This window comes from Nicotiana tabacum, chromosome 22 (assembly GCF_000715075.1).
Source record: "Nicotiana tabacum cultivar K326 chromosome 22, ASM71507v2, whole genome shotgun sequence".
Lineage (NCBI taxonomy): Eukaryota > Viridiplantae > Streptophyta > Magnoliopsida > Solanales > Solanaceae > Nicotiana > Nicotiana tabacum.
This window is the reverse complement of record NC_134101.1, coordinates 184173775-184187064: the sequence shown is the minus strand read 5'-3', so window position 1 is coordinate 184187064 and position 13290 is coordinate 184173775. Positions and strand designations below refer to the sequence as shown.

General features: G+C 35.3%; 1 protein-coding gene and 1 long non-coding RNA gene across 2 annotated transcripts; one reads left to right on the top strand and one right to left on the bottom strand.

Moving 5' to 3' along the window:
• Positions 1-7614: 7614 nt before the first annotated feature.
• Positions 7615-8549, bottom strand: LOC107771081 (cytochrome b561 and DOMON domain-containing protein At3g25290-like). Its single transcript, XM_016590406.2, has one exon. The coding sequence runs from the start codon at positions 8497-8499 to the stop codon at positions 7771-7773; it is 729 nt and encodes a 242-aa protein (XP_016445892.1). The 5' UTR covers positions 8500-8549; the 3' UTR covers positions 7615-7770.
• Positions 8550-11169: 2620 nt separating this feature from the next.
• Positions 11170-13082, top strand: LOC107771082 (uncharacterized). The gene is made up of 2 exons (XR_001644740.2): positions 11170-11657; positions 12922-13082. It is a non-coding gene; the product is annotated as an uncharacterized LOC107771082 (long non-coding RNA).
• Positions 13083-13290: the final 208 nt, after the last annotated feature.

Genomic DNA, 13290 nt, shown 5'->3' with positions numbered 1-13290 from the left:
AACTAGATATTCGATCAAGTTCTACTTTAATTGTCAAGATGAAATCGAGCTCCTTTCATTCAAACCCTGCATGAAAGCTTGTACTGCCCAGTCATCCGAGATCGGTAGTAACTCCATTTGCTCCATCTGGAACCTAGATATGAATTCCTTAACATCTCATCATTCCTTTGTTTTATCTTGAAGACGTTCGATTTTTTTGTGGCCACCTTTATGTCCCCGGCGTGTGCTTTCACAAAGGCATCTGCTAACATAGCAAACAAATCAATAGAGTTAGGGGATAAGTTGTGGTACCAAATCATAGCGCCTTTTGACAGCGTTTCTCCAAACTTTTTCAACAAGACCGCTTCGATCTCATCGTCATTCAAATCATTCCCTTTGATTTCGCGAGTGTATGAAGTAATATGCTCGTTAGGGTCGGTTGTCCCATTATATTTAGGTACATCTGGCATGAAAAACTTCTTGGGAATGGGCATCAGAGCCGCACTCGGGGGAATGTTTTTTGTATGAACTTTTTGGCGTCTAAACCTTTCAAAACTGGGGGTGCCCCGATATTTGGTCAACATGATAGTTGTAAGTTTCCACCTTCATATCATTGGCTTCATTTTTCTTTTCCCTAGACTCGATCCTCTTGGTAAGCTCCTCGAGCATTCTCATAATCGTGGGGTCAGTCCCCGATCCACTTTCATTGGGCCTTTCTGGTGCTGGTTCAGTACGCCGAGTGTTTGCTGGTTCGGCTGTATTCGGAGTCTTATTCTGACTTTGAAGTTGAGCGATAGCGACTTGCTGAGCTTGTAGCATCTCAAATGTCACTTGGAGGTTGATTCACCCATCTCTCATTCCTTGCGTTCTTTGGCCATCCATTCAGGCTTCCCTGCATATATTTCCTTCGTGGTCCGCGCCTAGATTTTCATTCAAAGCAATGTGCGAACTAATATCAATAGGTTTCACATTTGGCACTTCCCCTGAGTTTATCGGTGGTACACTGAATCCTGCGTTGTTTTTTTCTCCAAGACCTTCGTTGCCATAAATGGGTGCGTTTTGTGAGCTAAACATGTTTCAGCCTGAAAATCAAAAAAATTTGACAAGAAAAAGTGTAAAAGCAGCGTAGGTAACGAAAATCAGTAAAGAAATAATCACTATTATCTTTAGCCCCACGGTGGGCGCCAAACTATTTACCTCGAAAATACGAGGAACAATTAAATTTGATTTGTGGTTTTAAAGATACGTGATTTAGTTTAATACCAATTAATAATCAAGAAATATGAAGTAGAAATGAAAGAGACAAGCGAATTAAACCAATGTTGCTCAACAGCGGTGGCCTCGAGCTTAGTGACCTCGAGGTGGGCTTAGAGCAATAAGAACAATTAAGTAAAAAAAAGTAAAGTAAGAGCAGTAAAGCTAAGGGCAATTCTGATGGACAGTATGCAAAAAGGTAGAGAGTATATTCTTTTCTAAATAATTAGATCATATTATATATTATTGGGGTCCCCTTTATATATTAGGGGAACCCTTAAATAAGGTATATTTCTATTTACAGTAAGGAATATTCTTGGTACAACTGTCTAACCGCCTAGTATGGAATCGTACAATCCTATTCCGGAATTTGCGCCATAACTTTGTGGATGTGGCAGGAATCTATCTTGTTCCGGTACAAATTCATAACAGTACTATTTCGGGGTCGAGCACATTTGGCCCCGGTATTCCTTGCACTCCTATCTCCGGGCATCGCACTTTGTCTTCGAGCTCAAGTCTAATCAGCCGGTCTCGAACTCGACCTCGGCCGGACTCGGGCCTAGGACGGATCCTCGAGCCTATAAATCAGAGGCACACGATTTTGACCTTATACACCCTTTTTACTAGGTTTACGCAGCGTGAATACAGATTAATCAACCTACAAACAGTTAACTGACCGAATAAAAAAAATATGTATAAGTGTGTTTGGTATAACAGGTAATGTTTTTCGTGAAAAATAATTTCCAAGAAAATATTTTCTTGAAAAAAAAGTAGTAATATTATTCATTTTTCGATGTTTGGTACGCAAATTAAGGAAAATAACTTCTCAAGAGTATTTATTAATAATTTAGATACAATAAACATGAAGCCATAAACATTCGAACCAACAATCTTCCGAACCCACAAATTTATAAACTTCGGAACCGCTAAACTTTTGAAACCGCGAACTTTCGGACCCGTAAACTTTATAATTTCTAAACCCGCAAAACTTCCAAATACATAAACCTCCGAACTCATAATTTTGGAACTTGTAAAATTTCGAACCTGTAAACCGAAAGATGAAAAAACTAAAACTGAAAATATATAAAAAAAAATTCCGAAGGGGGGAGGGGGGCAGGGGGATTGTGTGTGCAGAAAAACGAAAAAACAGAAATTTAAAATTATAAAAAAAAATTATAGGGTGCGGTGGGATGGGGGTGCAAAAAAACAAAAAAATAGAAATTTAAATATTACAAAAAAAAATAAAAAATAAAAACTGGGGGGGGGGGGGGGGCAGTTAGGGTGGGTGGGTGGTGCAGAAAAACGAAAAAATAGAAATTTGAAAATTACAAAAAAAAAAATTTGGTGGAGGGTGGGGTGGTTGCAGGGTGGTGGTGGCGGAAAAAAAAACTGAAATTTGAAAGAAAAAAAAAGGAAAAAAAGCCTTTTTGGAGAGAGGGGTAGGGCTGGTAGGCATGGGGTGGGGTTGGGTGGGTGGGTTGGTGAGGGTGGGGAATAGGGTGAGGAAAGTTGAGAAGAAGTTTTAGAAAATGTTTTCCCTTCTCTTGATAAGGAAAACATTGTCCTCCAATTGAAAGAAAAAGAGTTCATAAGGAAAATATTTTCCAAAATATTTAAACCAACCAAATATGATAAAATTGGAAAACATTCCTTCGTACCAAACACACCCTATATGTAAGCTGAGTTACAAAAGGAAGATCATATGCTGATCCTTTGTGTTTGGTGTATGTAAATCCCAACATGTTTAGCAATTCATTCATGTATTAATGAGGCCGAGTTTTGTTCAGGACATGTATCAATCATATATATCATGATTTATCACAGCTCACAAAAATCATTAGCACTACATGATGATTGCCTATGCATGTTTGTCTGATGCATGTTCAAATTTCTATATACAATTCATTTTGTTGAAAGATACAATAACTGATGTTTGCTACCATGCATCAATGATGATGGCTGTGTTAATTAAATTTTCCCATTAATTAGACGAGGTTTATCTGCTAAAGTTGAAGCAAATTTACAAATTTCGTATCAAATTTTAATTTGAGTACTAAAAACTTTTGACCTGCTGTACTTCAGAAACATCATTACTAATAATAAGTAGCTTCTAGCTCTTCGTAACATAACCATTATATTCCTAGTTCTCCCCTTTGGGGTCCAAAACAATATAAATAATGTCAACTTACCAATAAGTTGGTCTCTAGGTCTGTTTTTTTTTTAATAGTGGTCTGGACTATGGAGGAAAGAGGGAATTGAAGGACTGGACTATGGACAAGTTTTTTCTCTTTTGAGAAGCTATTCATCAGCTGGTGTTTGCTTCATAATACTTGTTTTGATATTTTTTGTCGCAAAAATTGTTTTTTAACCAAACATCAAGAAAGTAAAACATTTTTCAGTACTTTGGTGTTTGGTCAAAAAATAATTGTTGAAAATATTTTGGTTGAAATTCTTCAATTTTTTTGAAGCAAAGGCCGCCTGGTCTCTAGTTTCTTCCATCTCCCCAACCCACAACCAAATTTAATTTATTCCATCGGGCTGAGTAGGGAGCGGATGAGACTAATTAAGGATCGAGCTAGCTAGTCAATTATTCAACTCTTCTATTAAATTAAATATTAAATAAAAGATCCACATGGTCGTAGTTATTTTTCAATGGTCGTAGCTCCAATTTCAACATTTTATAGAAAAAAACTGCTATGATTTTTGACATTCACGACTCTAACTATATTTTGCCTTTCTTCGAAACAATGAAATACTAATTATAAAGTGTCAAGATCATATGAGATACTTAACTCTCCAGAATTATAGGGACTTTACTTCTATGTTAGGTAGGTAAATTGCAGATGTATTACGTTTGACTTTGTAGGAATCTGCTCGTTATCTTCCCAACAGTGGAAATCTTTAAGTTTCTCCTTCCTCTAAAGACGAAATAAAAATAAGAAATACTAAGACGGGCAATTTTAAGCATACACTGATGATTCAATCTCATACAAATTGAACATTGATAAATGATAAAAGTGCATATTTTTAGCATATTTACATATTAATTATTGTGTGAGTCGCGGGAGTTTATGTGGTTTTTAAAGTGAAATATGCTCATTATGTGTTTCTGGAACGAGTTTGGATCATAAATGATCAAAATATGACAATTTGACACAAAAAGAAAAAGATGGAAAGAATTGGGAGCTCGTCTATTCTCGTGCGTGGCACGAAAACGGACGCGAAAAAGGAGAAAAGTGAAGGCACAAAACAGCAAAGCAAAGCAAAGGCACGGATCGCTTCACGAAATGGAAAATTTTCAAAAGCTGAATCCGCGTCAAAGGTTGCGCGCTGTCCGAAGGCAGACGCGGATTCCAGCTTCTCCCATCCGAAGTTGGATCGAAAAATTCCGGCCCTCATCACCTCTAAGTGATATAAATACATCCTAAAATACAAATTTGGGAGGAGGAGACACTACTTTAGGGTTACACAACACCTTTGGAGGTAAGAACACACTTGGAGCAAGGAGAAGGATTCAACTCCATGTTTTCCTCTATTTCTTCCTCTATTTCCATTATTGGTTATGAATTCTAGTATTGTAGTTTTGCATACTATTATGAATAGCTAATTTGTTATCTAGGGTTTTGAGGGAACCTTTTGGAGGATGAATTCTTGTTAAGTTTGAATATAATTTAGCTTTTTAATTTCTTTACTTGTTCAACTACATGCTTATTTTTGTTGATTGAATGGCCATTAATTGACTGTGTCTATTTATTATGTATTGCTTGGGAAAGGATACATATTTAGGTAGTTTTTGAACAACGTCACTCCTAACGTATATGATGAATCAATACGGCAGGTTTAAAGGTGAGTTTAGGAATAACAACACCTTGACGTGGTCATAGTGGGCGGTGAGATTGTGCCAGCTAGTGTAGTTCAGGATAATATGTATAGTAAATTGTTGTAGTTGCTTGTGAGAGAATTACGACACCTGAAGTGCTCACGATCAATAGAGAATAATTAGGCAAAATTATAGGAGACGTGCCTCCTTAATTTTGTCTTTAACCCTTAGTATCTTTAGTTGTTAATTTACTATTTTAATTTGTTAGTTAATTAGTTAGACATAATAAGAATCTTAATATTTATAACATAGGAATTGTTCGAACTTGTCTTCTTGGTGATAGTGAACAGTTGTAGCTAAACCTTAATTTTCTGTGGGATTCGACTCCGAACTTTTAGATCGGATTATATTTACAGCGACCACTTAATCTTTTTAAGACTACAATTGGAAGTGATCAAATTTAAGCATACATTGATGATTCAATCTCATACAAATTGAACATATACCCATTTTCAATTGGATAAGTGATTCTCAACACCTTAATTAAATTAAAATCAGACTGAACTTCAATTTGATAGAGCTGCGCACACAAATCAGTTTACCATTTGGAGTCTGAAAAGAAAGGGTCTAATTAACTTAATTATTCGTCCACTTAAACTGCAATCTAGAACTTATTTTTATTTACGAATTAGAGCACAAAAGGTTGAATATAATCTCAATTAAGTGTAACAACATCACTCTATCACTTACAATACTTTATCATGTAGTTAAAAGTCGTTCAAAGATTATGCATTGATATGCACATGCACAAAAGTGCAAAATTACAGAATGTGCAACTAACTGCTTGAATAAAATGTCCATGCCACGTGATTCAATAGTACTCTCTCAGGTTGACAGCGTGTTGTAAATGGAAGCAGTCACTACATCAACGTAGTCTACTTAATAAAAAAATACTCCCTCCACTTCATATTAGATGAGGTAGTTTAACTCGGCACAGAGTTTAAGAAAAAAAAAAAAACTTTAAGACGTGTGGTCTTAAAAGCTTAAGGGGTAAAAGGTTTGTGGGTCCATGACATTTGTATGGCTATAAAAGCATCTCATTAAGGGTAAATTGATAAAATGAAAGAGTTTAAAGTTGAATTATTTCCAAACTTAAAAATGCATCATTTGTTTTGGAACAGACTAAAAATGAAAGTACAGCATCTAATATGAATGGGAGGGAGTATTAATTATACAAATACATAAGGATTCGTAAGACGCCACACTCTTGATATAGATCGGGAATGGTTGGACATAATTGGGTCTTGAGATTCTTCGTTTTGCTCTTTTCCGTTAAAGCAACTTTTCTTTTTCCTTTTTCTTTCTCTTTTTCACGTGGTGGAAACATTAACTTTAAGATGCCTCTTTCTTTAAAAGAAAAGGAAGTTATCATACAAATGGACAATTTATAACTCTATTTCAACTAATATAACCACCATATGTATAGTAAAGTAGACGATTGAGTAGGTACGATCTAATTAATACAGCACCTATCTTACCACAAATTTGGAGTGAGGTGAGTGGTTGAGATCCCTCCAACTTGATCTTTAAGAATAAAGAACGTATTTTGATAGAGAGCTCTTCACTATTCTACAAATTTGAATTAGTAGAATCCGTGAGTCTCGAATACCAGATAATTAAATCGAAAAAAGAAACACCTATCCTACGTCGTAAATTAAGGTTTGGTACCCAACCGATAATACTACTCTTGTCATTTCTTCCCGTCCCCGAATGGAGAAAAATAAAGAATCTTGTAACATCATATTCAGAAATTAAAATATTTATATTTATGTTTATTTTCTTTTGCTAGTCGATCCATCATTGGTCTTTGTTTCTTCTCACTGCAAAACTTATTGTTGATACTACAAGCATTAACTAAAAAATGAAGTTACAAAAATTAAGGAGGAACTAAAGTAGAAAGGGAAAACGGAAGGTATAGAGTATCATTCTTCCCTCCCCCTCAGTAGCTGAAATTAAATTATGCGCCACACCTATCACCACTCTATCTCCTTTTGGTATTACCGTAGTTACAACGTAACTTCTCATTACTACTCTAGACTTTCCCTGGAAATTAGATTTGACTTAGTTCATGCTTCTTGTTTGGATTGTAAAAACATGTTACTAAAGTAAAACGAAAAATGTAAAATTAAAGGATCGATTTTTTATGCGAAAAAGAGTTTGTTTCTTTCCGAGACAAACTAAGAAGAAAAGAATACCAAATAAATTGGAATAGACGGACTACCAAATTGGTCTTAGTATCTTAATGATTATTGTAGATTTGTAATTAAATCATGAAAATTTATACTTTAAAATATGGATTACAGTCAAATCTTTCTACAACAATCTTGTTTGTTCCGAAATTTTTTGACTGCTATAGTGAAATTTTGTTATAGTGGACATATTTTATAATATTAATATAATATTTAATTCCGAGAATAACTTGACTTTTATAATAAATGGCTATTATAGAGAATTGTGACTGTAATAGTTTAACACGTTAAAAGGCTCAGAGAACAAGCGGGTTAGAATGATAAAGGAACATTATAATAAAATGTAGTAGTATACAATTAAACATAAATGTGGAATATTTGTAGATTGGTTTCCTTTTTCACTACCACTAGCAGTCATTATTACATTGCCAAAACAAAAAACAGACAAAAATTAAACTAAAAGCACATCTAAAGCTGCAAAAGCAAGACTCCGAGGAAGAACAAGAAGGCAAAAATACCATTTTCACTCTTCAAAATTCTTGAAGATCCTCCAGTCTCATTTCCACTTTGGCTACTACTATTACTACTACTTGCAGAGGAACCAGCATTCTTATTCCCATCACCGGCAGAAGAAGTAGCAGCCAAATCCAGAATAGCTTTAGATGCCAAATTTTCAGTATCAAACTTATGTACCACCGGCTTTCCATCTTTCACCGCGGGTCCCACCTGCCATACTTGGTTCACCGTCGTCGTATTTTCCGGCAACTCCAACGTGGCAAAGATTTTCATGGTCCCATTAGAAGACTCTGCTTTCGAATCCAACACATTGTACAAAATCTTAGACTCTGTAATTGATTTGTAAGAAGTAAGGTTATAAGTTTTGACAACCATGGCTCCTTTGGGATCTTTGAATGCTATAAGGGATTGTGTGCCAACCATAGCTGGGGCAGTGGGGTTGAGACCCCAAGCAATCCAACCATCAGGGGAAGCTGGAGAAGCAATGAAGGCAACAGATAGGGTGGATTTAGTGGGGTCAAAGGTCCAGTGGAGGAAAGATTTGAGAGCAGGAAGATCAGTACAATTGGTGAATTTGGTGTTGCTGGAAAATGTTTGAGATGAGCAAGTTAGAGATGTGGAAGGTGAGATGAAGAGAAGAACAAGAAGGGAGGCAAGAAAGAGATGAAAATGAGAGGCCATATTTTGAGCAAATGTAGAAGAGTGTGTTGGAGGATATTTTGGGATAGGGGGGATTTTTATAGGGAAAAATTTAAAGGAATGTGGAGAAGTGGTGCCTTTGGGTTATTGCGGCGCGTTGATGCCACACATGATAGGGGGAGAAAGGAATAGGAAAGACACAACTGGATGTGCTAGGAACATGTAACATTAAAAATTGGTCAATAATTTCCCCGATTTCTTATACCTAAGCATCCAAATAATGAACAATGAACGCACACTGTCAAGCAAGCTCATGTGACTCTAAATTCCTCGTTAAGGAATGGAAAATATTTTAAGCAAATGCGCATTTCCATTTTCCTTGATTGAATAGGCTCCCTTTTGCATTCTTGAATCAATTTTTCGAAATTGGGCCAAAAAAAAAAATAAGGGGACAATATTCTGGGAGAAATTCAAAAATAGCCAGATTTACAACTGGTCGTTTAAAAATAGCACAGTTTCAAAAGTAATTGAAATTTAGTAACTTTTCATGTAAAGTTAAATCTGAGCGAAAACACCGTTCAAAACCCGAAAAATACGCCAGCATATTATACTGGAGTTCCAGGATAAGTATGCTGAAACTCCAGCATAATATGATGGAGTTCCAGCATAAGTACACTAGAACTCCAACATAATATACTGGAGTTCCAGCATACGTACACTAGAACTCCAAGTATAATTGTCTAGTATAATGCTGGAGCTTGGAACACCAGTGCTCCAGTCTCCAGTATATTATACTGGAGTCAGCAAAGTATATCGGTCCAGCATAATATGCTGGAGTTCATACACAGGTGCACCGATCTCCAATATATTATGCTGGATCGGTCTCAGTTGCAGTAAAATAGTGGCTATTTTTCATTAACTTCGTAAACACTGGCTATTTTTGAATGACCAGTCCGAAAACTGGCTATACCGTGCTATTTTTACCAATATTCTAGAACCAACACGTTATCAGGGCATTTGCATCTATACCCGCTTTTTGGGTCACGTTTTAACTTATACCCGTTTTGTAAAAAAAATTGCAAGCGTACCCACTTTTTTGTGTAACTTCAGCATACGGGCATGAAGTAGAAAAGACAATTACGCAAATTTCAACATTCTAGAAGGCGGGCCTAAAGTAGCAAAAATTGTTGAACCAAATGTGCTGAAGTTTTTGTTTGTTAGCTGAAGTTTTGTTCTCTATTTACTGAGATTTTTGTTTGTAATTGCTGAACTTAATTAAGCATTCTAGTAGTTGAAGTTTTGTTCTCTATTTGCTGAAGTTTTTGTTTGTAATTGCTGAACTTCAGCATGTTTTAGCTGAAGTTTTTCACGTAAACTTAGTGTTGGCTGAAGTTTTTATTTGTAATTGTTGAACTTAAGCATTCTAGTAGCTGAAGTTTTGTTCTCTATTTGGTGAACTTCAGCATGTTTTAGCTTAAGTTTTGTTCAATATTTGCTTAACTTCAGCAAGTTTTACGCTATCATGTAATTGATTTTTTTGTACAAATAATAAGTTTATCATAAGTAGAATTAGTAACTTAAAAAATTAGATAAATGATTTAGCACAACAGGTTAAAATGCATTGATAATGTACAAAGCTGAATCCAACAAGTTACTATCATCTTCTTCAAAACTTACTTTAGAAAATTATTTATAATTTATTTTTAAATAATCTGATAAACATACTTATGGCAATCATCCCCATGAATTGAAGTTTTATAGCAGCACCAACAGCATAAGAAGAAGAAGAAGAAGAAGAAGAAGAAGAAGAAGAAGAAGAAGAAGAAGAAGAAGAAGAAGAAGAAGAAGAAGAAGAAGAAGAAGAAGAAGAAGACGAAGGAGGAGAAAGGGGACTGAAGTCGTTTAAAAGTGGGGTACAAGTTAAAACATTTTAAAAGAAAATGGGTATAGGTTGAATGTGGGCACCCCGTGCAATTTCTGCCACATTATCATCTAATTGATTTTTCGTTCTAATTCTCAATCCGCAAATTATCAGTGTGAACACATGATTTTTGCCACGCTTAAATTACTCCTATAAATTCCTTAGAATTAGAATTTTTCTTTATTATCTGAATTTTTAGGAATTAATTGCTTGATTTTGTGTCTTGATTGTATTTTTGTGCATTTTAGTTGTCATAATTCATAAAAAAGATACAAAAATAGTGTATTGGCATTTAGATTTCGATTATATATTTTAGCTTACTAGTTAATTAACATTACTAAAATAAGAGAAAAATAACAAAAAATAGTCTTTTTACAATTTAAAATTTTACATTTTACATTTTTTATTTAGTTTCCTCTTAAATTAGGAATTAGTAATTAGTATCATCTTAGATTTAATTTGGGTCTTTTTATTTTATATAATAAAATCAAAAAATTCAAAAAAAAAAAGAAGATAAGTAAAATACACAAATAAATAAAAGAAGGAAAAACAAAAGAAATTAAATAAAAAGAAAAAGAACTGGGCTGTTACATTTAGGTGAATCTGAGCCCAAAGAACCACCCACGCCCAAACCAACCCAGGCCCAAATTATCCCTACCCGGTTCAGTCCCCGCTTCCCCCTTCAACGAGGTCGTTCCATCATTTAAATCGTGTCCCTTGAATTTTAATCTAACGGATGAGAAGCGTCCTAGGTTTATTAGTTTAAAGATATCGGAACACCCCCCCACCCCTCAGTCATCGTCCCATAACCACCCCTAATTAGCTCTGTGTAACACCACCGCCCGCCGCCGACGGAAATCGCCCACGGCGGCGGCCCACCTCCAAATGCCACCAAAAATACACCCTAGATTCCTTGTTCCTTCCTCTCTCCAAATCCATACCCCTTTTTCCTTGAATCACAGCCAAAACCTTCGAATCTTAGATTAAAGAAACTCCGGCCAAAACGTCACCTTGCCCAAACACCACCAAATTTACACCACAAGACTGCCTCCGTGTCCTCTATCGAACCCCCTTAGCCCCGTCCCTCGAATCCCGTCGAAAATGTTCGAATATCAGTTTAAGTTTTTCCGGCCAAAACCCTAGTCACACCAACTCGCCCCAAAATGATACCATATGTCCCTTGGGCCCTCCTCATCAAGAATTCAATGTCATTAACACTCAATTCCCACTAGAGACGGCCGAATTTGAAGTGTGAAAGTCAGCCGGACTTCGAGCCATGGTAGTGAGTTTTTGTTTTCTTTTTTCCTTTGTTTAATTCTTTTATTTTTGCTTCTGTGATCATATTCGTTAAATTCTAGTTTAAGAAGTTTCCGTTGATTTTGATCCTAATTTTATGTCTGATTGTTGTTTACTTAGACTGTAATTCGTCTTGCTTTTCTTTTAGTTTAGTTTGATTATTAGCATGACTTCATTAGAATATGATTTGTTACGATTAAAACTTGTTTGATAATTGATTAATTTTGTTGGATAGGTTTGGATATTAGTCCAATTGGGTTCAAATCATTCTTTGATATGTGTTCTAATTCACATTGCTTCATTAGCTGATTACTTTGCCGTTGTCTGGATTGTTGAAGATTGTTAGTTAACTAGGGTTAGTTGTTAGATAATCATAGTTAGGAGTTGTGTTGGGTTAGACTAATTTAGTAATTTCAAATGAGTTCAAGGGCATTTCGGATAACTAGTAAGATACAGAAATGCTGTAGATTAAACTTGAAGTTCCTAGAACCTTCTAGATAGGGGTAAAATTAGAATTTCAGAAAACTAAGTGTACTTACTTGAAGCACAAGTCACTAAACAAAGGGTGAAAAGTCAAAAACTGAAAATAAAAGAGGGATTGAAATGAAAGAAAACAAAAATCTGAGTTGCACTTCATTTTTGCCTATAAAAGGCATCACAAATGCCTTGAATAGGGGGTGTTTTTTTTTAGCCATAAAATTCCCCCAAAAAAAACCTTTCCTGAGATCTGAATCAAAGTTTGAATTTCAAATTTTAGAAGTTCAAAAATCTGCAGTCTTATAGTTTTTCACCTTCTTTTAGATCTGAATTGCTACTCAAAAATCCAAAAACAAACAGAAATATAGTAGAAAAATCAGAAAAAGAGCACTGTTCCATTGAAACTTTAGGATAATTTTGATCTCTAGTTGTTAAATCACATCTTCTAGTTCAATGTTTGGTTACTGGGTTTTCAGAGGTCTATTGGTCCGATTTCGAGTGATTTTGAGCCTGAGTAAGCAGTTTTGGTTGAGTTTCGTTTGCTGAGAGTTTCAAAGGGGTTTTGCGTTCATTTTCGAGTTTATTTGGGTGATTTTGGTGTTGTTCTGGGTGGTTTATCAATCCTGTTTGAATTGAAACATTTCTGCAATCATTTCTGGGCTGTGATTCAATTTCCTGGGCTGTGCATTTGTTGCTGTTTGATTACCTCTTGGTTTGCTGTTGTATTGTTACTGCTGATCCCCTTATTCTGTTAAAAATTCCATTTCCAGGTACACATTCTAATTATGTGTGATGGAGCTGTGAAGTGAAGTAATAAAATGAAGTTTTCGTCCATGTGAATACCTGTAGTTTAATTAGTAATGCTTTAATTTTAGTTTGTTGGAACTGTGTTGAATTAGAACTAATAATGGACTGTTCCGGGCTTTTGATCTCTGGTTATTCAACATTAGTTTTTTAAAAAATAGTAGGTATTTCCTGATTCTACTAACCTCGTTCTGTTAAAAACTAAAAATCAAAATAGTTTGTTATTGCAGTAGTTAACAGGTATTGATGGCTGGATAATAGTTTATTCTAGTTGTTATAGTCGTTATCTAATCAGTTGTGAATAAAGTAAGTTCAGGTTATTGGCCTATTTATGT